Source organism: Lissotriton helveticus, chromosome 12 (assembly GCF_964261635.1).
Source record: "Lissotriton helveticus chromosome 12, aLisHel1.1, whole genome shotgun sequence".
NCBI classification, from domain to species: Eukaryota; Metazoa; Chordata; class Amphibia; order Caudata; family Salamandridae; genus Lissotriton; species Lissotriton helveticus.
In genome coordinates this window covers 866601137-866624505 of record NC_136073.1, presented here as the reverse complement: position 1 = coordinate 866624505, position 23369 = coordinate 866601137, and the positions used below count along the sequence as shown (strand labels likewise).

The 23369-nt window shown below is 45.3% G+C and overlaps 1 protein-coding gene across 7 annotated transcripts in view; it reads right to left on the bottom strand.

The window, feature by feature from the left end:
• Nucleotides 1–23369, bottom strand: part of PDE4C (phosphodiesterase 4C) — a 1009779-nt gene that overhangs the window by 311130 nt on the left and 675280 nt on the right. Inside the window, exon 1 of one of the 7 annotated variants that reach the window (XM_078670891.1) lies at nt 14535–15151. The exons of the other annotated variants lie outside the window; for them this stretch is intronic. Coding sequence (XP_078527017.1) covers nt 14535–14701 — 167 coding nt within the window. The 5' untranslated portion in view covers nt 14702–15151. Of the gene's footprint in view, nt 1–14534; nt 15152–23369 lie in introns of those variants that run through there. 7 annotated transcript variants of the gene reach the window in all.

The following is a 23369-nucleotide window of genomic DNA, read 5'->3' as shown; positions in this document are numbered from 1 at the left end:
TGTAAATAATGATGTGGCACTGAGTGGTATTGTGTGGAGTGTATGTTGCATTGAGGAGAGTGTAATTATATGGTGTAGTTATGTGGCACTCAGTGGTATTATATGAAGTGTATTTATGTTGCATTGAGTAGAGTAAGTATGTGGCGTGTAATTATGTGGTACTGAGTGGTATTATGTGGAGTGTATTTATGTTGCATTGAGCGCAGTGTAATTATGTGGCTTGTAATTATGTGGCACTGAGTGGTATTTGGAGTGTAAGTTGCATGGAGTGCAGTGTAATTATGTTGCAAATAATGATGTGGCACTGCGGCAGAATGGGTAATGCTGTTACACAGCTGAGCCCATGTACAGAGCCTGGGGCACAATAAGGTGGAATGAGGCACCGTAAGGAACAGTGAGGTGGAGTGAGGCGGAATGAGGCAGAGTGGGGGATGCTGTTTCACAGCTGACCTGGGTCCCTGGTCTCTGGGATGTCAGTCTTGCCAGGACGATTGCTCCATATGGACTTGGTCAAAGATGCAACATACCAAAATGTCTCTGGTTGGATACATATAAAAACTTATTGTTGATAAAACGTTCTGCAATGACGAACAGCACAGTTTCCCTGTGTTTTATTTGGGGCATGGGAAGGAGACCGGAAATTGTGAGAAGTTTGCAAACCGTGTATGGACGCTTTTTTAACAAAATATAATATAGGAAAGTGAAAGGGCGATGTTTATTTTGACTCAGACCGCGGGCGAGGCTTCTCCAGTCACTGATGCAGTTAAAACTCGCAGAGCGGAGTGGTTGAACACGAGAAAGCTCCTCATTCTTTGGCGTCCCACCTCACACGCTGCAACCCAATCCCCGGGAAGAAAAACAACAAAAGTCTGGTTACTCGAGCCTTGGGTTCCCAAGTAGTGCAAAGCAGGCCTTCTAGCGCTTCAAAGTCTAGTCAACACTAGCCATACAATTATAAAAATAATAGCAAAATTAATAGCTTTGTCATTCACAATGCCAATAGCAAATGTGACACCTATAGTATTTGTAATGCAATATGTGTTGTATTTATGTGAGACTTGGATATATTGATATTACAAATAACAATGGCTTTTTTTAAAATAATAATAATAATACTTAAATAAAAGTTGTGTAGAGAGAGAGAGTGCGAGAGAGGTGTGTAGAGAGAGAGAGAGATAGTAAGAGTACGCGAGGTGTGTAGAGAGAGAAAGATATGCATATAGAGAGAGAGAGATGCATATAGAGAGAGAGAGGTGTGTAGAGAAAGAGAGAGAGAGGTGTGTGGAGAGAGAGTTAGAGAGAGCGATGTGTAGAGAGAGAGCTTGTGCTCTCCTGGCTCCTCGGGTCGGTTTAGTGTTAACACGTAATTGACAAACCCATCGTCAAGCAGGATGCCTCTGTCTATGTTGTTGCCCACTGGCGCCTGTTGTCTGTTTCAAGCAGAAGAGCTGGAGAAGGCGGATGCACATGCTGCTAAGGGAGAAGGGAGGGGGTACCCCCATAAGAATGGCTCTGTCTGCCTTGTCCCCAGTGGCGCCAGTTGTCGGTTCCAAAGTAACACTTGCTAATTAATAATTGTAGCAGAGAAAATGAAAAAAAACGACACAGATGTGTACCAACAGAGTGTAGAACCGGTATTTCTGTAACAAAATGCACAACCACGCAAATGTTTTTCCCTTCAGTAAATACTTAATGTAATAAAAGCGCTTGTTTTTTGAAAATTACCTTGCACCTCGCAAACAGAATTCCTTAATGCACGCGCTCTATATATTGTGGAACAAGCATACTAAGCCCTGTTGAGTTTTCAAACCACATGTAATATAATTGGGCATGTATGAAAATGAACTGTGCTTCCCTTGTGTACTTGTACACAAATGTAAAGGAGTAGTGCGAAATAATTCCAGGCTGTATCCTGAAAAGCGATCTTTACAGGTTATAGGTTGAATCCCTTCAATCTTGTACGTTTGTTTCGGTACGTTTGTTTCGCTACCAAGTGAAATGTTGGTGGTTTGCATGTAAGAAGGGTTAGATGTTATATTTGTCTCAAAATACGTAGCAAAATAATTAGATGTATTAATTTAGTGTAAACTTTTAAAGCTTGTAGAGATTTCCCTGCATTGGGTTCTTCATTATGCGCCGTTAGTTATTGTCACACCTCTCGGTTTTAGTAAAAAAAAAAAAAATTTCATCCACCCCAGAGACTTAATTGCAATTAAATAAAACTTCTAAATTCACCGATGCACAGAGACATACAAACGCGCAAGCACAGATGAAAAAAAAACGTGCAAACACAGACCAGGCACACCTTTGGAAACCCATCCACTTGCAGCCGTATACACTGATGTATGCAACTACACATGCATGCAGCGACCAGCACATACAAACTTACACACGCACATAAATATACACACAAAAAAAGCATGCACAAACATATAGGGCATTAGCAATTTACACACACATAAACAAGCACACATATGCAGGCACTCCTACATACCTACACATATTCACACTCAAACACACATGCATGGAGGCATGCTCCCGCACATATACACGCACACGCTCTTGTCTGTGAAGCGACTTTAATGAAACATTTATTTTAATCCTTCAAAAAATGCAACATTTTAAAGTGCTAATACGGTGGCAGCATGTGGGAATGCCCTCTGTGTGGGAGTACACATACTAAACGTGGTTAGTGGGCATGTGAAGCGTACGCTGTGTGGGAGGCGGGTTCAAATAAAGGCATGGACACATGCTCCCGCACATATATACAAACACTCTCTTGTCTGTCATGCGACTTTAATTAAAAATTTATTTTAGCCCTTTAATAAATGCAAACTTTTACATTGCTAAGACGGTGGCAGTGGGTGGGCATGTCCTATGTGGGGGAGTACACAAAGTAAACGGGGCAGTGGGCGGGTGGAAGCGTCAGATGTGTGGGAGGTGGGTGCAACTAAAGGCACTGAGGCATGCTCACGCACATATACACTCACACGCTCTCGTCTAAAATGCGTCTTTAAATAAATGTTTATTTTAAGACTTTATAATTTTAAGACTTTAAAATATTTAAACTTTGACAGTGCTAAAACGGTGGCAGCGGGTGTAAATGGCCTCTGTCTGGATGGACGCAGGGGCAGTGGGCGGGTGGAAGCGTCCGCTGTGTGGGAGGCGGGTGCAAGTAAAGACAGGGCAGCTGGTGGAAATAAAACTGCTAAAATGAAATGGAAGAAGGGAGTAGGTGCATGCGAGATGGTAGCGTCCGCTGTGTGGGAGGCGGGTGCAAGTAAAGACAGGGGAGCTGGTGGAAATAAAACTGCTAAAAGGAAATGGAAGAAGGGAGTAGGTGCACGCGAGATGGAAGCGTCCGCGGTGTGGGAGGCGGGTGCGAGTAAAGACGAGAGCTGCTAAAAGGGAAACTGCTGAGAGGGATTGGGATAAAGGAGGGGGTACATGCGAAACAAGACGGAGGGAAGAGAGGGGAGGGGGGAGGAGAAATGCGAGAGGCCAGAGCGGGTAAAATAAACAAGACGGAGGGAAGAGAGGGGAGGGGGGAGGAGAAATGCGACACGGCGGGAAGGGGCAGGCAGGATGACTCAGGGGAGGGGGCGGAGCGGGGCAGAGCGGCATGTGGGTGTGAACAAGCCGGGCCTTTGAAGTGAAGCTAAGCTTCACTTCAAAGGTGTCGGAGGAATGCGGGCGGCTGTGCACGCGCTTTTAAGCTCAATGCACATGCGCATTGAGCTTAAAAGTCACGGGCACTGCAAGGAATCGCCACGATTCCTTGCAAGTTAGATAAAGAGTCGATGAGCCCCTATAGTCTCGCTTGCTCGATGCGCATGCGCATCGACAGGCGAGACCTAAAAATTATTTTGCCACGCTGCACAGCTTTAGGAATACTGAGCAGAATAACAAAAAAAACATTGGCAAGGCCGACGGATCGCAAAGGTGTGATTTTTTGGCTTTGCCAATGCTTGTTTTTCTGTATTATTGTTCAGCTGTGAGTCTCAACCATATTTCAATTTACACAGCATTTTTTAACTTCTACTCCAGTTGAAAATGTGTCCTCTAAATTCAAAACTCACTATGAAAAATAAGCTGGAATTTTACTCTCAAATTTACATCTTCACCTACTCAAATATAATACTACAACCCTTCGGTGGTGTATATAGGTGTTTCTAAATGTATACTATTTTCTTTTTTATCTTTACGTACATTCCGATGCTTTGTTTTCTCGAATTTAAAAAAGTTCAGTTTTTGATAATCTCATAAATGCACTTATGATTCCCACTACTTACCATTATGCTACCCCGACTGAAAAGGTTCTGAAATGTGAATCCTTCTGAATTCCCCAGATCTGGTGACCGTATTCACGGCGTAGCTTCCAGCACTGGATGTCCCATGACACCTCCAGAAATATATACCTTGATATAAATTAAATGGATGCACTACTCTGGGTGAGACCTGCAGAACTGGAGGCATTCATCTAGATGACGACCTCAAAAGTAACTGTAATACTTCAAATTAAGTCTCCAGAACTCCCAAAATACTCCCGGTGAGGCCTCTGGAACTGGACACCTTGAAACTGGTGAGGTTTTCTAGAACTGGGCACAACAGTCCAGATAAAGCTTCCAGAATAGACTAACGTTCTAGGAGAGATGTTCTGAAGTGGGCACGATACCCAAGATGAAGCTTCCAGAAATAGACACCCGGCTCCAGATTGGGTCTTTTGAAGTGGGCACGGCACTCAAGATGAAGCTTCCAGAAGCGGACACAAGGACCCAGATTAGGCCTCCCGGAGTGGATACACTATTCGAGATGAAGATTCCAGAAATGGACACAAGACTACAGACGAAGCCTCTGTCACTGGACCTAAAACTCAAGAGGAACCTTCCAGAAATGGATACACGTCTCCTGGTGATTCCGTCAGAAGTGGGAAAAATGTCCTCGATGGAGGTTCCAGATATGAATACAGTACCAGAAGGCTCCCGGATTCGGTTGGGAAACCAGAAAAGCCCCAGATATGGATACAGTACTCCAGGCCTCCAGAATTCAATGCAGAATCCAGAAAAACCCAGATATGAGTAGAGTACGCCAGACCTCAAGAAATCGGTACACAGTCCAGAAAAGCCCCAGATATGGATACAGTACCCCAGTCCTCCAGAATTCGGTACAGAATCCAGAAAAGCGCTAGATATGGATACAGTACCCCAGTCCTCCAGAATTCGCTAGGGAATCCAGAAAAAAACAAATATAGATACAGTACTCCAGAATTTGATGCAGAATCCAGAAAATCCCCAGATATGGTTACAGTATGCCAGGCCTCCAGAATTCGGTTGAGAATCCAGAAAAGCCCCGGATATGGATACAGTACTCCAGAACTCGGTCATAATCCAGAAAAGCCCTGATATGGATACAGTACGACAGGCCTCTAGAATTCGGGTGGGAATCCTGAAAAAACCCAGATATGGGTACAGTACGCCAGGCCTCCAGAATTCGGTTATGAATCCAGAAAAGTCTCAGATATGGATAAGTACTTTGGGCCTCCAGAATTCGGTTCAGAATCCAGAAGAGCCCATGATATGGATGCAGTACTCCAGGCCTCCAGTATTTGGTACAGAATCCAGAAAAGTCCCAGATATGAATACAGTACCCCAGTCCTCCAGAATTCGGTACAGAATCCAGAATAGCGCTAGATATGGATACAGTACCCCAGTCCTCCAGAATTCGGTTGGGAATCCAGAAAAAAAAACATATATAGATACAGTACCCAGAATTTGATGCAGAATCCAGAAAATCCCCAGATATGGATACAGTATGCCAGGCCTCCAGAATTCGGTTGAGAATCCAGAAAAGCCCCGGATATGGATACAGTACTCCAGAACGACATAACTCGGTCATAATCCAGAAAAGCCCTGATATGGATACAGTACGACAGGCCTCAAGAATTCAGGTGGGAATCCTGAAAAACCCCACATATGGGTACAGTATGCCAGGCCTCCAGAATTCGGTTAGGAATCCAGAAAAGACCCAAATATTGATCTTATCTTATGCTGTATTTATAAAGCACGCTGACACCGAAGGTTTCCTGGCGCTATGATAAGTACTTTGGGCCTCCAGAATTCGGTTCAGAATCCAGAAGAGCCCCGGATATTGAATGTAGCCCTTGAAAGGAAGCACAAAAATGGGGCGAATACATTTTGCAAAACGGATTGTGGGATCATTACTAAATGTATACAGTAACCAGCACATAAAACCAACCCCCCCTTTCCCCCCCAAACAACATGCAGAGAAAACGGTGGATACTTGGAGCCACACACATTGAGTTTGTTAGACAACTGGCATCTGAATCTTTAACATTCGCCAGCCAATCAGGCCCTCCATCGGGCACTAGATGTGCCTTTCTCTAAAGTGCCATTGTGTACTTATTTAAAGAGCATCGGGACACGCAGTGCTCGGTCCCTCTCAGGTGGCCTTATATAGTAAGAACGCTTTCAGACCCTCTCTTCGTGCATCTTGTAAACACGCAGCGCAGCCGCAGGGCGGCCATGTTGACCGGGTTCAACAAGCGACTAGGACATTTGCCAGCTCCATTGACGGAAGATGACCACGGCACCCCGGACGCCCCAACTTATGGGACCCATGGAAATTTCCCGGGAACAAGGGTCTCCCCACGATCCAGGACCAAGGATAGATCACTCATTTATTAATTTCTTATAGCGCCAACCAACCAGTGCGCGACACCTGAGCTGCCCTTCCTTGAGCCACGAAGACGGAGAACAAGCCCTAGGAAATGGGTGGAGAATTATTTAAAAGTCAATGATGTCACTTTATCACAGGAATGGTTCTCACAAGTTTATCTGAAATCACAGCCCAGCTTCAAAAACCTAGTGTACATTATGTGAGTAATGCAATGTATGTCTTCATCAATAAACCACACATTTGCATGCATGCAGCTGTTACCGCAAGGCAAGGAATGCTTGCCGCAATATATGAGCCTACGTTTGAAAATAATGCATGCTTCTATAAATACTCATTCAATCAAACCTACCGTTCAATTAAACATAAACCAAGGAGTGTAGATTTTGAATTAGAAACTATGCAATTCTATTGTCCTTTGTTTTAAACCTCAAGTTAAAAGCACTGAAGGTGTCTCAGGCCAAAGGCACCTAACTATGGAACCTATAGAAAGTGTCCTCGCGTGAAGAGTGGTCGTTCACATGCGGGGTCTCGGAGGCTCCTGATCATAGTATGCTTTTACTAGTGCTCTGAAGTGCCCACCAGCTGAGTGGGCGCTATATATAAGAACAATAAACTAGATATTCACAAAAATGCAAATGTTGAAATAATATTAAAAACGTATTTTATCTCCTTCCCAAGTTTGGGAGTAGATTCGAATCATGTCCCTTTCATGGATTCCGCCAGGGGAGGCGCTGTTGCTGTTTTCAAGGACCCTTTCCTCATTCTCACTTAGCCATACCACCCAGATTGTCATTACCAATGTGAGTGTCCATAGGTTGGATTTTAACTCTCCCCCATCATGTGCCTTAGGCGAGGCCTTTGTTGATATTCCCTTAGTACTTACAGCGTCACTTCCTTGGCGCCCCTGACCCCGGAGTCCCGTCAGAATTCCATAAGATCCCTTTCTGGAGGTTCTCGCGCTATTTGTGGGAGTAGAGCACGTGCCACTCGGCCATACTTGCATCTACAAAGGTTTGATTTATGTAGTGCCTAGAAGCCTTTCCCACCACGCAGGGTCTCATGAGAACACTAACAGTGGGAGATGAGAAAGCGAGAGGGGTCTTTACACACTGCCACTGTCTCGAGAGAAATTGACTAGGTTCCCAGGAAGGAAGTGAGCAGTTTCAGTCTTTAAAATGATCCCTGCAGGAGACATCCGAACTGACTCTTCCAAAAATAAACAGACGCAAAACCGCGCGCTCATCCTTCTCTGCAGAGTCCTGGTCCCAGGGAGGGGAAAATCCCCCCTCCCTGAAGTCCAGAATGGTACAGACCCCGGAGCTCCTTTTTCCAGAGCTACTCAGACCTTGAGAGCTGGACAGAAACCACATTATATGACCGGGCTCTCTGGAGTTAGACTTGGGGCTGACAGTAAGTACCTCTGCAGAATGGTTTAATCCCGCCTTCTTATAGCTTGTTTCCGGTCCAGGGAAGGCAAGGCTTGGCAGTTCGGTCTGGACTGTTCCCATGAGGCACAGGGCCAGACTGATTTGCATATGGCCATGTCTGAACTGGGGTGGCAGAGTGGGCTAAAGAACGGTGATGGATTAAACCCAGATCTGTTGACTGGGGGTGAGTGTTTGATTGGTTCAGATGCTCCGTCCATCACCACCCCCTTTTGTACCACTTCTTATAGATTCAGCATTCTGGGAGAGCTGCTCCCTGCAATAAAATGTTTTTTAAATGGTGGCAAACAAGTCATTATAAGAGTCCTGCTGCCAAGTAGAATGTCTGAAATTCAATTCGTTTTGGAGGCATTTCTGAAGAGAAACTCGTTAAATAATCCAATATTTCCAGGTCAGGAGCACTCTTTTTCCTCAGCAGTAAATCCTGTATGTCCCTAAAAGAGGGTTTGTGCCAGTGGCTGGAGCTCCTTACAGGGTTGTATGGGCTGAGGGGCTCTCCTTAGAACTCAGACTCCTGCTGTCTCTTACTGTCTTACCCTACCAAGGAATCCCCCCCCCATCAGGAATCCAGGTGCAACCTCACCTTCTAAAACCCTAGATGCCAAAGGCTTAGGGCTGTATGACGTTGTGACTTGCATAGGTGTCAACAGATGTATAATCTACCCACAAACTGCAGTTCCTTGTTCATATATGAATCCCCACAGTGTATCAATTCCATGTGTAAATGCTCACACTCTGAAATATATGGATTGCAGGGTTATAAATGTACAACTTATGAAATAATGATGTGCAGACAGTTGATGGGTGGCGAGTAGGGTTCGTTGTTGTTGTCTTGTGCTGTAGACTGGCTTTGTTGTTTTCTGAGCTGTGGTGTTGTGTTGCTCTCTTTCGCTTTTTTGTTATGATCTTGTATGCTTTTGGGCTATATTGTTGTTTTATAGGTGTTGTTTTACTGCGGTGTCATAGCAAATTGGTTCACGTTTTGTTGTGTTGAGCTTTCGTATTGTGTATTCCTTTTTTATGTTATTTTGTAACTGTGTTGTGTAGCTTGTTCTATGTTGTCACGTTTTAAATATGGATGCTCTATGGGTGGTACACAGTGGTTTACAAAAACTACAAATATATAAAGAACATAAAATAGTGTTGTTGTATGGTTCTTGATATGTTGTTGTCGTGTTGCTGTGCTGTTGTAATGTTAAGCGATGCCGTGTTGTGGTGTGCACATTTGTTGTTTGCGTTTTGTGTCCTTGTGGTATGTTGTGCTCTTACTGAGTTGTGTTGTATTCTTTTCATTGTGTTATACCATGATCTAATGTGCATGTATTGTTTATGTTTTGATGTGGTGGTGTTCTATTTTGCTATATTGTGTTCATGTGTAAGTTGATGTTATAATGAGTTATTCGGTTGTGGTGCCGTGTGGAGTTATCTAGTGGGACATGATGCTGCTGCTTTAGTCTGCGTAACTATATCTTGCCCGTGTGCCCATAGTTCTTAACCCCTTCGCAGCGGGGGTAGTTCCCTCGCTCAGCTCGTCACGCAGCATGGTGGCGCTGTGCTCATGACGAGCTGAGCTCGTCATGACGGCCACCATTTTTTCGGAACGTTCAGCACAGCGGGGGAATTAGCCCCGCGTGCGAGCGTTGCGCGGTTCATGACGAGCTCAGCTCGAGCGCCGTGCCTCATGACGAGCTGAGCTTGTCATGAGCACGGAAGAGGTTAAAAGAGGTCTATGTCCATAGTGACATAGTCACAACTATTGACCAACGTGTGAGCAAAACTGACCAATCAAGGACCAGGGATAGGGCCATTGCGTGTTTTCGCTACCTGGGACCACCGTGCCTTGAATGATGCCCTGCCCAAGACTGGGAGGGGGCGGGTGTCACTGCGACCCGACTGCCCCGTGGTAGACGGTCCGTCGGCTCAAGGGTTTATGCTGCGGGAGTCGGCTGAGGATGTGCCAGTGTGTATCCAGGACTCACCCCTTCCTAGATAGACAGGGGTAACTGCGAGTTCGGTGGGACGCGCAGACTGGTAATTTACCCTCTGAGTACTAAAAATGAACATCACTCTTTTGGGAGAAACATTTGTGTTTTTGGAGGGATAAATAAAACCTCTCAGAGTCTTCCTGAATGAATCCCTCAATTGCCTCATTCAAGAAAGACGTCAAAAGGATACTAATGAACGAATCTATGCAGTTGAAGGCATGAACTATACTCCAGAACTTGATCTATCCCTTTCCTGCACGCATGCTTACTCCTCGCAAACTATACTCTTACTCTCTTCTGCTGGTTGCGGACCACCTGGACCGGGTGGCCTGCTCTCCAGGAGAGATGGTTGTATGACATGACAACGCGGGCTTTTACCCCGCACTGCCATTACGACGCTGCTTTTACAACGCAAGTCGTTATAACGACTTGCGCTGTAGGCGCTGGATAGTGGAATAGTTTAATTTTCTATTCCAACTCCAGCCCACGTTACAGTAGGGAAGGTGTTGGAATAGAAAATTAGACTATTCCTTTTCCAACAGCGCCCTCCAGTGCAAGTCGTTGTAACGACTTGCGTTGTAAAAGCAGCGTTGTAATGGCAGCGCGGGGTAATACCCGCGTTGTCATGGCTGCTTACCGGAGAGATGCCCACACCTTGTGCATGCTCGATGATGCGGTTGTTATTTTTATTCATGTCGCCTTGATCACTGTAAAGCACTCTGATACCCGCAGGGGCATGTTCGCGTAACATATCTTTAAAAGAATACGAAGGTGCAATCATGTTCACAACCATGAGATCAGTTCACAAATTCACTAATTGACCTGGACTGTTTGTTGGCCATGTTTGGCGTGGGCGGTGCCCCTCTAGTTTCAGGCAATGGCCTCCTTCCAAGAGCCGCAGGTTTCAGCCACGAAGGCCTACGCAATGCACATTACGGTGAATTATTACCGGTGGTGAGAGGGATCGACGGATAAGATCAACACTTAAAATTACTCATGAGGCAATAACAGAAGGGAAGCTACAGGTGTGCCTGGGATCCTGTGTGACCGCGTTGTTGATATATTTTAGGTCATTTATATTTCAGTGAGAGGTGATCTGAGGTTACACTCACAGGCAGCTCACTAGCGAAACGCTCTGTTCCGCATCGTACAGCTTCTCTGATCGCTTACACACTCCTGACTGCCCTTAGAGATCCACCGTATTATCGAATCATTGAACTCGTTTTCGATAAGGGCGTCCTTCAATAGTGCTGGCTCAATTTTTGTGGCTTTAACTAAATTTCAATGTAAGAGTTAATAGTTACTTGGAAGAACATTGAAATCAAAACTAAATCTGGAAGCAAAGGGTTTTGTAATGCATAAACACGTACGGTGAAGGTTGGACCGCTCCTGACTTATGGACATTGTAGGCAGCTGCTTTGGGGCGTTACCAAAAATGGCCACAAGAAGGCACCAGAGTATAACGAATGCCCTCAACAGCGTTCTTGTTGGTTGACTGAAAAGGCACTCTAATGTCACAGTGTAATTGTGCCTTATGCACCTAAAATCCTTGCACAGGTGCTGAGGTACAGGTTATAGCGCCTCTACTTTTCACCGTTCTCTCTCATGTGCGAGACAGAGAATTAAACTGCAGGGATCCCGGCACACACTGTGCCTCTCCTGAGTATGGTGAGAGCAGCCATGATCTCACAGCTGACGTGCAATTTCACACTCCGATACCCAACATCCACTGTGGGTTGATTTATTAAGAACATTGGGCTAAAGTGTAATTGCTTGGCTCGTCCTGTCAACAATCATTGGCCGATGACCAACATGTCTGCGGCTCCGCTAACTTGGATCACTCTTGTATCTCCTGAATGACATATATCCTACACCAGTTGTAGCCGGGAGAGGAAAGGTAAGACTTACCCGGAGAAAAATGTCCGGTGGGCAGGTCATGATACAGGATCTGGAGACTTTTCAATAAGCATGATTCATGCTCAGATGGAGTCGTACATGGGTAAAATGAAATTTAACTCCATTTTAACTGGTGTTTGTCAACCCTGTTCCTTCTTTGGCAGAAATGTCTTGCATTGTAATGTTTATTTGTTAACGCGTTTATTAAGTAGGAAATTACTGGACCAGGCGCACACTGCTTGAAACTAAAAAGACTAGTGCACCCACAAAGTGAGATAAATGGAAACTGTAGACTACATGTACCATGATGCATTGCTTGGAAAACTGCTGACACTTAGATATCAAACATAATGCATTTCAGAGATTACTCCTGTCACATGTCAAGTGCGGTGTGACTTATTAAACTAAACATGCTGCTAAAAGTTACTTTCAATGTGGTGCTATCAAGGGATCTTGAAATTATTTTTGGATGTTTTTGATTTTTTTTAATGCTAAATGAAACTTGTCTTATGAGGAATACAATGACAAACAACACGGGGAAACAGTTCTCTGTGGAATACATTAAAGGAACGTCTTTAAAAACCCGTAAAATTCACTGAAAAAAACAAATCGAAGTCCTTGAAGGCAAAATTCGAAAGAAGCTGTGGCCCCTCTATCAAGGCTCAGCTCCAAATATAATACTTGTAAAAGAGAAATGAGCAAATGTGCAGATACCTTAAATTGAGAGAAATATAGAGCAAGAGAGAGAGAGTGTGTGGTAGAGGTGGAAGTGATGGAAAGAAGAGAGAAAGAGAAAAATTGGAGAACAAAAGTATTATTGAAACCTATTTCAATCGAAGGCACACCACGCAACCACCAAATAAGTATGCATGAGGCGATCCTTCACCACACACAGACAATACCCCCGATATGCCAAAACTGGCCACCATTGAACAACCAACAGCACCTTCCCCCAACACTTTCTGCATAAGGCCTGTGCAGTTGCCTGTGAAATGTATGGTTTTCCAACAGAGTATGGTAGACAGGACCTCCTGACATCCTCATACGCGCAACGATAAGTGGTACCTGCCCGCCACACTCCACCTGCGTGACACCAACACACAAAGATAGCTTGAACCACAGTCTGTGTTTTTTGCGTGCCACCTGCCAGGGATGTATGACGTTACAACGCATACTTTTACAACGCCTACCTTTACAACGCATTTTTTACAACGCAACATCCACTACAACGCATTCCATTACAACGCATGCATTTACAACGAATTTTTAAGAACTACCTTTACAACGCATTCCATTACATCGCATAACATTTCTTTGCATTTAAGGTAAGTTTTGGATAGTGTAGGGGTAATAATTACTATTCTAACTCCAGGGGGTTCAACAGTAGGGTAAGTGTTGGATAGTGTAGGGGTTAAAATTACTATTCTAACTCCAGGGGGTGCAACAGTAGGGTAAGTGTTGGATAGTGTAGGGGTACTATGTGTTGTAATGCTATGCGTTGTAATGGTATGCGTTGTAATGACTGCGTTGTAATGACATGCGTTGTAGTGGTGTGCGTTGTAGTGTCATGCATTGTAATGACTGCGTTGTAAATGCATGCGTTGTAATGGATGTTGCGTTGTAAAAGTTTCGTTGTAATGGTAGTGCGTTGTAAAAGTTGCGTTGTAAAGGTTGTATACCCCTGCCAGCGGCGTCTCTTTGCCAAGCTCTTTCTACGGGAAACAAGCTACATAGATTGCGACATGCACAACTGGTCACCAAGTTTAACAAAAAAACTATAAAGTTAATTGGCACACCATCCATACATTAAAAAACTAGAACGATCTGAGCACAACCAAACCTTTTACCTTAATGTGACCTCTACTAACCATATGCATCCAGAGTCAATCACCCACACACAGCCTGGGACATAAACAATTTAACCTATATTAGATTTTAGTTTGGGTTACGTTGAATCGTTTTCCAAAATCCATTGTTTTCTTTCTAAATGTGTGTATTTTAATGCAACCCAAAGGAGGCTTGAGTTGACAATGCCATATATATTTCCCCTAACTTTTTTTCCTTCTACTTGCATTCAGACATTTGGGCAAACGTCAAGGGGATTGCTGCAGGCTGACTTGGTAAAAATGTCACACACATGTGTACAGAAATCCAGCTGTGCAGAAAATTATACCCAAGCGTAGCTCATTTGTAAACGGAAATAACCCAAAGTGAGCATTTTATGTGCACTTGGCTTAAAAAAGTGTTTTCCATGCGCAGGTGTGACTTAGTCCTGGATATAAGTCACACTTAAAGATAGAGTAAGCCACATTTACCAACAGTTGACATCCTTAAAGTGCGATTGGACACAGACCTTTTACCAGTTTTACTTTTTCCCCTAGAACTATTGGGCATCACCTTATCGAGGCACGTTTGGAGACCAACCCCAAAAAGTAATTGTAGTTGGAAAGTATATCAGACACTCAACCAGGAGGTGAAACATCCAAACCATTGACACGGAGTGGTCACTCACCCGATGCACGAATGTCTCCGGATGGGATACTGGCTGTAGGGCATAACCTTGGCACCGAACATGGAATTCTGCATGGCTGTCCGGTGTAATCCGGGGCTCTTCTCAAATTCTTCCTCCAAGTTGGCCAATGGGCTAGTTCCTATGCGTAAGCCCTTGGATCGAAACATTGTTCCGGATGACGGTGGCGATGGCCAGTGGATCCTTCATAGCCCGTTGACCCGATCTTTCCCGGAAACCTGTTCGAAGAGTTTGGGTCCAACAACCCTGGACCGCGCGCCAAACACTCACCCCAAATTTCCTCCACCCCATTCGTTGCTCCAACCAAGAGTGTTTGTTTTATCTTCGGATAAAGACGCAAGCATTTCCTCCAATAATCCAGTGTTCTCTGGAGTTCAGAGCGATCCCCCCAGGACACAATGCAACATTCCAAAGAGGGCTACTTATAAACCACAAAAGCCGAGTGGGACGGTCCATTGAGCAGGAGGCGTGGGGGCTCCCATCCCTGCTTTTGATGGTGCTTCCTCTGCGGTTTGAGCTCTAATGGCATGGTGCAGACAAGGCGGTCTTTGTTGCTGACGAGGCTCCCGAGAGAGGTGGCCCGTCCGACGCAGCCCGGCCCCGCTGCGGTCTGAGGCTCTGGGCCGGGCCGGGGTGAGGTGAGGCAGGCCCCGGAGCCTGGACGTCAGCGCTGCCACCCCCAGGACAGCAGCGCCACGCGAGGTGGGGGCCCGTGTCCCGCCTTCACCGTCCCACTCTCTTCGCTCTTTAAAAGGGACATTGCAAAAAAAAAAAGCTCTACAAAGTGCGAAGCCAGAACTTTATCAATATAAAAGGAAGTTTGAAAACTTTGCGACTTTAAAATAAGGTGGCATATTTTCAGGGGAACCTGGAGGATTTTACTGAGTGCTCCAAAGTGACACCTGTCATGCGTCAAGCCAGAGACAGGCATAGCATTTACTGTTGCATTCTGGTAGTTGGAGTCTTGCATTACAGGTCCAGCGATGCAACTGTTAGAGCATTTACAAAATATACAAAAACAAAATAAAAACCTGGACTGGAAGAGCTACGCTAAAGCGACATGAGAAAGGAGACTGCAGTGTAGAAACACGAGTGTATATATATATATATACATATATAAATACATATATATATACATACATACATACATATATAAATACATATATATATATACATATATACATACATATATACATATATATATATATATAAATATATAAATATATATATTTTTTTTATTTCAGGGAATGTCTGAGCCAGAACCCTGCACAGTGGCGGCCAGACAGTCGTGGGCACTCCCTGGAGCTCAAGAAGTCCTGTGGGGGTGGGTTGGGGGGGCCGGCGGATGCTCTTTGCTCTTTTCGGGTTTCGCAGGGTGGGGGCTGTTATGTCTACTCCCTGCGCGCCCAAGATAACACTGCGCGTTCAGAGTGCGGTTCTCTCCCCACTAGTTGCTCCAGTGATAACAGGTCTATATGACGTCATCGAGAGCACTAAGAAACTGTCCAGTCTGAGAAAACTTAAGCTGGGAAATTTGCTGCAACACTGCTTTTAGCTCATGCTATAAGGTTGTCCAAGAATTCACGCCAGACCAGCTTACCAAAGCCAGACCTGTTGAACTGCCAACGCTTGTTTTCAATTGGGATTTTTCACACACACACTCATCACAGTTTTGAGCTTTGTGGAGGCCTCCAGGACAGGTCAGGGTGGCACTTACTTTTAGTCTTGTTTACTCTAGTGTTGGAAATGGAGGAAAAAAAATATTCCTGTATCCTGTAAATTGGGGGTCAAGGTGTGCAGCAGGAAGGAGAAGACAGGAGGGGCGGAGTCTGACAGACAACATACATTTTTTTTAAAAACTCGCCTGCAAAGAAATAGCCAACATGGACAAGCGGGATAGGAAACCTGTTCCGGCTTCCTTAACTGGCCACAAACAGGATGGATTTTAAAAATATCTTATGTGGTTGCACACCTGTTGCAAATTGTTGGGTTACGCAGCAATTTTCAGGGTATAACAATAATTGTGGCTCTGCTGGTTAATGCACTTGCTGGAGAGATCTGTGCTTAGCATAGTCACAATTTTAACTCCTTATAAAGTAGCGTAGAGGGTTGATGTGCTGCTGCAGAGCAAAATATGTAACAGGCAGATTTGTATCGTATGTAGATAGCTCAGTGGGTTACTGCTTTGGCCACAGAAGTCCTTGTCTTACTTGCAGTTCATAAGGGAGGAATGTTCTAGTTTAGCACAGTGCGCCCAGAACAGGCATCAAGGAGCTGTATGCATACCGCTTTTCCAGATCAAGCACACTTAACATATAATGGCAATCACTATGGAAGCCATATATCTCCGGCACCTTGTATCCCTCATTGTCTTATGTAACATCTCCTATACATTGATTTACACACTTGTATGATTCATTATAATATGTGTGCTCATTGTAAAGCGCTCTGACACACCACATTGGCATGAGTAGCATTATAAAATAAATAAAAGTAAAAAATAAATTAGTAGGATTTCTGTAAATTGTTATTAGTTTATTTATTTGAACAGACAGATACACCTGACATTTGTACAGTGCAAGCATTCCTCTTACTTACAAGGGTTGAACAAAATCAGTAACCTGCCTCCATGCAGGGATATCTCAAGGATTTTGGGGGCCTGGGTCAAGCCTATTTTAGGGCCCCCTGTTCAGAACAGATTTGATGTATGATTCAATTTCAGCTGTTTCATGCCCTCTTTGGCCAGGTAACTGACACTGAACAGGCTCAATCGTCCAAATTCTAATGTGTTTACATCTCACAACGATGGATTAAACCCAGATCTGTGACTGGGGGTGAGTGTTTTGCCAATGTGTAACATTCCGTCCATCATCTTGTGGGTTTTGCTGTTCGCCCTTTGTGGGAAGGGTATGCCCAGACGTGGGTCCCGTGCTCACGGAGCCACAGGAGTCAAGCGATCCTGGCTGAAGACGGCTGATAGCCAGAAACCGGTCCTAGGATGCTTGATTCTGGTCCAGGGAAGACATGGCTTGGCAGTTCGGGCTGGACTGTTCCCATGAGGCACAGGGTCAAGACTGATTTGCATATGGCCATGTCTGAACTGGGGTTGCAGAGTGAGCTAAATAACGATGGATTAAACCCAGATCTGTGACTGGGGGTGAATGTTCTGCCATTGTGCAACATTCCGTCCATCATCTTGTGTGTTTTGCTGTTCACCCTATGTGGGAAGGGTATGCCCAGACGTGGGTCCCGTGCTCACTACGCCACTGGAGTCAAGCTATCCTAGCTGATGACGGCTGATAGCCAGAAACCGGTCCTAGGATGCTTGATCCCGGCCCAGGAAAGGCATGGCTTGGCAGTTCAGGCTGGACTGTTCCCATGAGGCACAGGGTCAGACTGATTTGCATATGGCCATGTCTCAACTGGGGTGGCCAGGTGAGCAAAATAACAATGGATTAAACCCAGATCTGTGACTGGGGGTGAATGTTTTGCCAATGTGCAATATTCCGTCCATCACCTTGAGTGTTTTGCTGTAACACAGGAGCAGTTCATTAATATTGCTGCAAATAATCTCTGTGAGACCCTGCCATTTCCTATATGTGATGGATGTTGCATGAAAAGCCAACACAACATTTCTCGGCAAAATGTCTGTAATTGACTCTCACACATCATCCACATAAAAAATAAATTAAAGGAAAACGGTATTTAAAACAGTCTGTAAGAATTTTTCGAGATCATTAGGCAGACCCTCCAGCTTATCGCGATTTCGCGATTCACGAAAAAATCGCGAAATTGGCCGACTAGCGCGATGGCCGCGATTTTTACAATTATTGCCGCGATAATTATAAAACAGTGTCATAAACACAAACAATGCCCTTTTATTGGCTGTTCGCGCACACGTCATTACGTGCCGCCGTCCAGCCGTCGAATACCTGCTGCCTCCCCCTTGTCGCCTTTGTGGCTTTGATGTGCAAATGTGACTACTGGCGCCTCGCTCGGTCAGTCCCACGTGAACAGGACTTTTAGGGAAAGAATATACAATTCAAAGGCGTCCTGAAAACTGCAGCCTCCTTTGAGAGTAGACGGGCAGAGGTGACACAGCGCGGACCTTCCCAGGGCCCTTGCCTGGATCTAGAGGTCGCATCGAAACGACCAGGTGAACGGAGTGGAGCTTCTGCGGAAGTGCCTTCTACTGGACCGATGGACCCATCGCAAAAGTCCTGATATGAGGGGGAGCCCCATTGAGAGCCCCGGTGCAGGACAGGGCAAGAGGGTAGCTGAGAGGGAATCCAACGACGTTCGCTGTTGGTGCCCTGCAGCCGCACGCCATCCTGACTGACCTAGATGTGGCAGAGAAGAGACTGTTCGTCCCCCAGCCAGATGCCCAGCTGCTGTCCACCTACTGTGAGGCTGAGCGAATTGGTGAGAAGCGTGAATGAGCCCGTATAGCGCTGTCAGCGGGACACTGATGAAGCAGGCGCAATACGACCCTTAGAAGTATGACGGGCCCTCACACTGCCTTGTCCCCTGCATGATGCTGCACCAGTAAGCTGCCCAGAGCGAAATGAAGGGAGGAGCGCCCTCCCCAATGAAGCGGCCGGCACCCAGCATGCCAGAGAGCTCCGACATACCAAAAACCTGCCTCCATCTGTCCTGCTGCTGTGAGACCCATAGGTGGATGCAGTAATCTGCAAGTGCCACTGAGGGTGCCCCATACTGTAAACTGCTATCTTTCCTGTATTTATCATGCTGCACAGGATCGCAGCTATCTTTGATTATTTGTTTGACCCCTTTGACGTCCGTGGGTCCCTTGCTGCTCATGCTGTCGTAGGCAATGCTGCAAGGGGGATGGGCACCTGAACTGCTGCTGTCTCGTGGCTTATTCCTGTCATAACTATGGGGAAAGACAAGATCCCTCATCCTCACTCCTCCCAAACTCATATGAACAAGTATACAATGGGTGTGTGTGTGTGTGTGGGGGGGGGGGGAGGGTGGGGGAGGGGGGGAGGCAGCTTGCATGTTTGCGCGAAGGCGAAGATCTTGCCAAGATCTTACAAGCCATCTATGCCTCGCAGACAGCAGTAGAAACAAAGATTAGGGAGGTCCATGTGGATGAGGGACTCCTGTGCCAAGACCTACACAACACCTTACAGAATTACAGAAGCTGAAGGTTGACTATCGACAGTTGTGTGTGAGGTATACTTCTGGGTTGCGCTGCGGGACCAAGGGCAGGCCCTATAAACTAATGCTGCCTCTCTTGAAGTCGCTCTGGAAGGACATGGTGTTCCCGGAGGGCTCTGCCACTCTACACTCCACTAATGGGGATGGGAGGCTGTTCTCGAGTCCCACGATCTGATCTGGGGGTGCCAGAGGCGGAGTTTGACTTGCCAAACGTTGTCATTTTCTTCTTTATTGGGTACTTGCCAAATGCGATCCTGCTAAAAGGAAGGGTCCACCACTCCACATTCAGTATGCAATGTTGTGGGGTCATGTTGTATAGAGTGGGGGCAGTATTTTGCTTTTCGATGGAAACAAAGTGTCTACATTGTAAATAAACCAAATATATATAGCTTCATGTTGTTAAATAACAAAAAAACGAAGATATCTGTGTTTGTTGTAGGAAAAATTGCCAAATAAAATGCCGCAAAATTGCAGCTAAATTTCCATATTTGTGCCGCTAAATTTCCATTTTTGTGCCGCTAAATTTGCTAATCCATGCCGCTATATCCTGGGGGGTCTGATTAGGACTAGACTCTGCAGAACAGAGGTGGCGATAACAGGGGTCCCCCTGAAAAGCCAGGGCCCACTTTGCCCGTGCCTTAAAACGTCTCTGCCTCAATGTCATACTTTCTTTTACGCACTAGCGAAGAAATAACAAATTGAGTGCCTTTGTTTACCACCACTGCATTGGAAGCTAGGGATTACGCTCTGCTCCAGATAGCTCCCAGCCAGGATGTATCGAGGCGCGGCCAGTAGGGTACTGCGGTGGGTGAGCCCAACCACCTTGGGGGTTGGCGTCAGATGGCCTGATCTGCTGCTAACCCACAGCTGATCACCCACTTGACAAACCGCCAGCTGCCAGGTTTCCACATGGGTTCATGGTTGGCAGCGAGATTTCAGATCACCTTTGCCTCTTGCATCAAAAAGAATTTCACTGATTGGTGATTCTCATCTGGGCCTCAAAGCGGGTGGGCGTATAGAGCCTTAAATATTTATAGGGGGTAAGAGATGCACACTGCAGTGGTTGTTTCTGGTCTCCCCTCGGCTAAGTGTTATTTTTGTTTCTTGGGTGGCGAGGGATGCGGTCTATGCCATGGGTCAATTGTTCACCCAGTTGCCTCACCCATCTCAATATCATGGCCCTCAAGGCCTCCTGTGTCAAAGCCGGACTGGGAACCGAAACCGGCCCTGGCAAACTGCTCGGCCGGCCCCCCTAAGGGGCAGGGGAGGTGCGGCCAAGCTGTTTGCTGGGGCCGGTTTCAGCTGATTATGTCACAGGGGGCCAATATTGCCGGCCCCCGGTAACAAAAACAGCCCGCTAGAGGCCCAAAACCGGCCCCCACTCTGGCGGCCCACTGTGAAAATGCCCAGTGCCCGGTATGGCCAGTCCGACCCTGCCTGGGACTGACCATGGTATTTTGGATGCACAACTGGTTCTGTTTCCCCGTTTCTAGGGGAGCTAAGGAAGCAAACGTTTTCTGGTCCTCCACGCTAACGGTGACTGTGCATCAGGATGGTCGGGCCGGTTAGATTTTTATTCTTTCTAGGTTTCTCAATAAGGGGACCAATATTAATGCCAACAATTTGTAAGCTGTTACATTTTCATATTTCACTGTTTATGAGAAGTTCATTCTCCCTTAGCAAAAATGCTTTCAATAAATATGGTTTGAGATGTTCACCTCTAATCAAAATAATTTGGTCTCCGTCATTCTCTTGCCTGAGACCCTGTACGGTGCACCCTAGATCTTCACCTCTTGGGACTCCAACAAAAGAAGTACTGATGGCCCTTTAAGTGAAGCCTTTGTGTTGGACCCAGGTGGATGTGAAAATAAGAAACCACCCGCCCTATCTGCAGGTTGTACTTCAAAATGAACAGCAAAAAACGTGTGGGCACTGACAAACATGTCCAGGTGTCGGCATATTATACCAGGACAAATCAGGCGTATTTTCTTGGGTCCTGCCCGGATCCCGGAAAAGGGTCAGTTATAACTGTCCGGTCTGGGATCCTACTGGACTATACTAATTTCATGCACTGTCTATCTCCTAAGCAACCCCTCGAAGCATAACTAGAAAATGCCCAGAAGAAATGGGGGTATACTAAGTCTGATGTATAGAGACAAGTAACCCCAAAGGTATCCGCCATCAGATCTGAGCTTGACACTCACTCTCTTACAGAACAAAAAACTGAAGGCGCTGGTAGTTTGGAATTACTATAGTCTTATAGCCTGCCGTAGTGGGCTATACCTGCTATTAAAGGCCCGGTGCAGCGTTAAAGGCCAGAGCCGAAGGTGAGAAACTTTAACAAGGCAGCGGGACTTGAATCGCCGGTATAGCCCAGCTACGAAGGGTTATAAGGCTATTAGAACATTCCGCCACTAGAGGGCAGAATGCTCTAACAAATTAAACAAAGGCTTTAGGGAGCGCAAGGGGATTGAAATTCCCTCTGGCTCCCTGAAGCCTTTGTTAACAACCACAGCTGTGAACAAAGAAACATTAGAATGTTGGAGCTCTGGGCTTATACCAGCCATTATAAGCCCGGACTTACTCCATTGTTTTCAAAGGAGCTTCAAACATTCCAATGTTCTAATGTACATTAGTTACTTTTTCCTGATATTACTTAAATAAACTCTCAATCTAACACTGTCTCGCACAACTAAAATTTGTGTGTGCATTTTATAATTTTTCACTCACAAATGCAATTTACTTGCGCACTTCTCAATTCTATATAACCAGTAAGCTTTAAAAAATCTTGCTGATACAGATTTCAGGATGTTTTTTACCAATATTTTTATGCAACAACTCAAAAACGTCTATGTTACTTAGAAGCTTTTATATAGTGTCCCAGACACTCTATAGCCCCATAACGTCTTAGAAAATCTACACGAAAAATAAAGTTAAACCATTGATCTAGTTGAATGTCATTTGAAGTATTGGTTTACAGTTCCTGTTAAAGTACATTTTCAAAGTCCAGAAAGAAATCTCAATGTAGGTACTAGTGAAATATGTAATCTGAGAAATATTACTGCATTTTTATATTATTCCCAGAAAAACAGTGGGTATAGAGGAATTTGTCTTCAAAAACATAGACACCTGAAGCTGGTGTAATTTACCAATTGCAATTTTTAAACTATTTGTTTCTTTTAAAGACGTTTACACCTTAATGTTCAATGCATTTTTTTAAAGGACCTCCTTGGCACTCCAGTGTCCAGGCTTCTAAACTGCCCACAACTGTTTCTAAAGTGCCCCCTAGCTTTCAGATTTAAGTCAAAGATGGCTCCAATTTAGATGAAAATATGTTTGATTTTTCTTCATGCATTGCATATGATATGGAAAAAACTTGAAATAATTTTGCTACCCTCTATTGTTGTTTTCTTGTGTTGCTCACTGTGCTGTTTCTCTCCCTCCCGTGTTTAACATGGTCGTTAATGCCCAGCTGGACAATATTTAGGGTCTTATTAGAGTTAGGAGGACGGGACGTGCTATAAAAACGGACACACATCTACTCCGCCAAATTACAAGTACCATAGGATATAATGCACTTGTAATGGACTGACTGGACATCAGCCAAGCGCTTGAGGAGTATCTCGACTGTAAGAC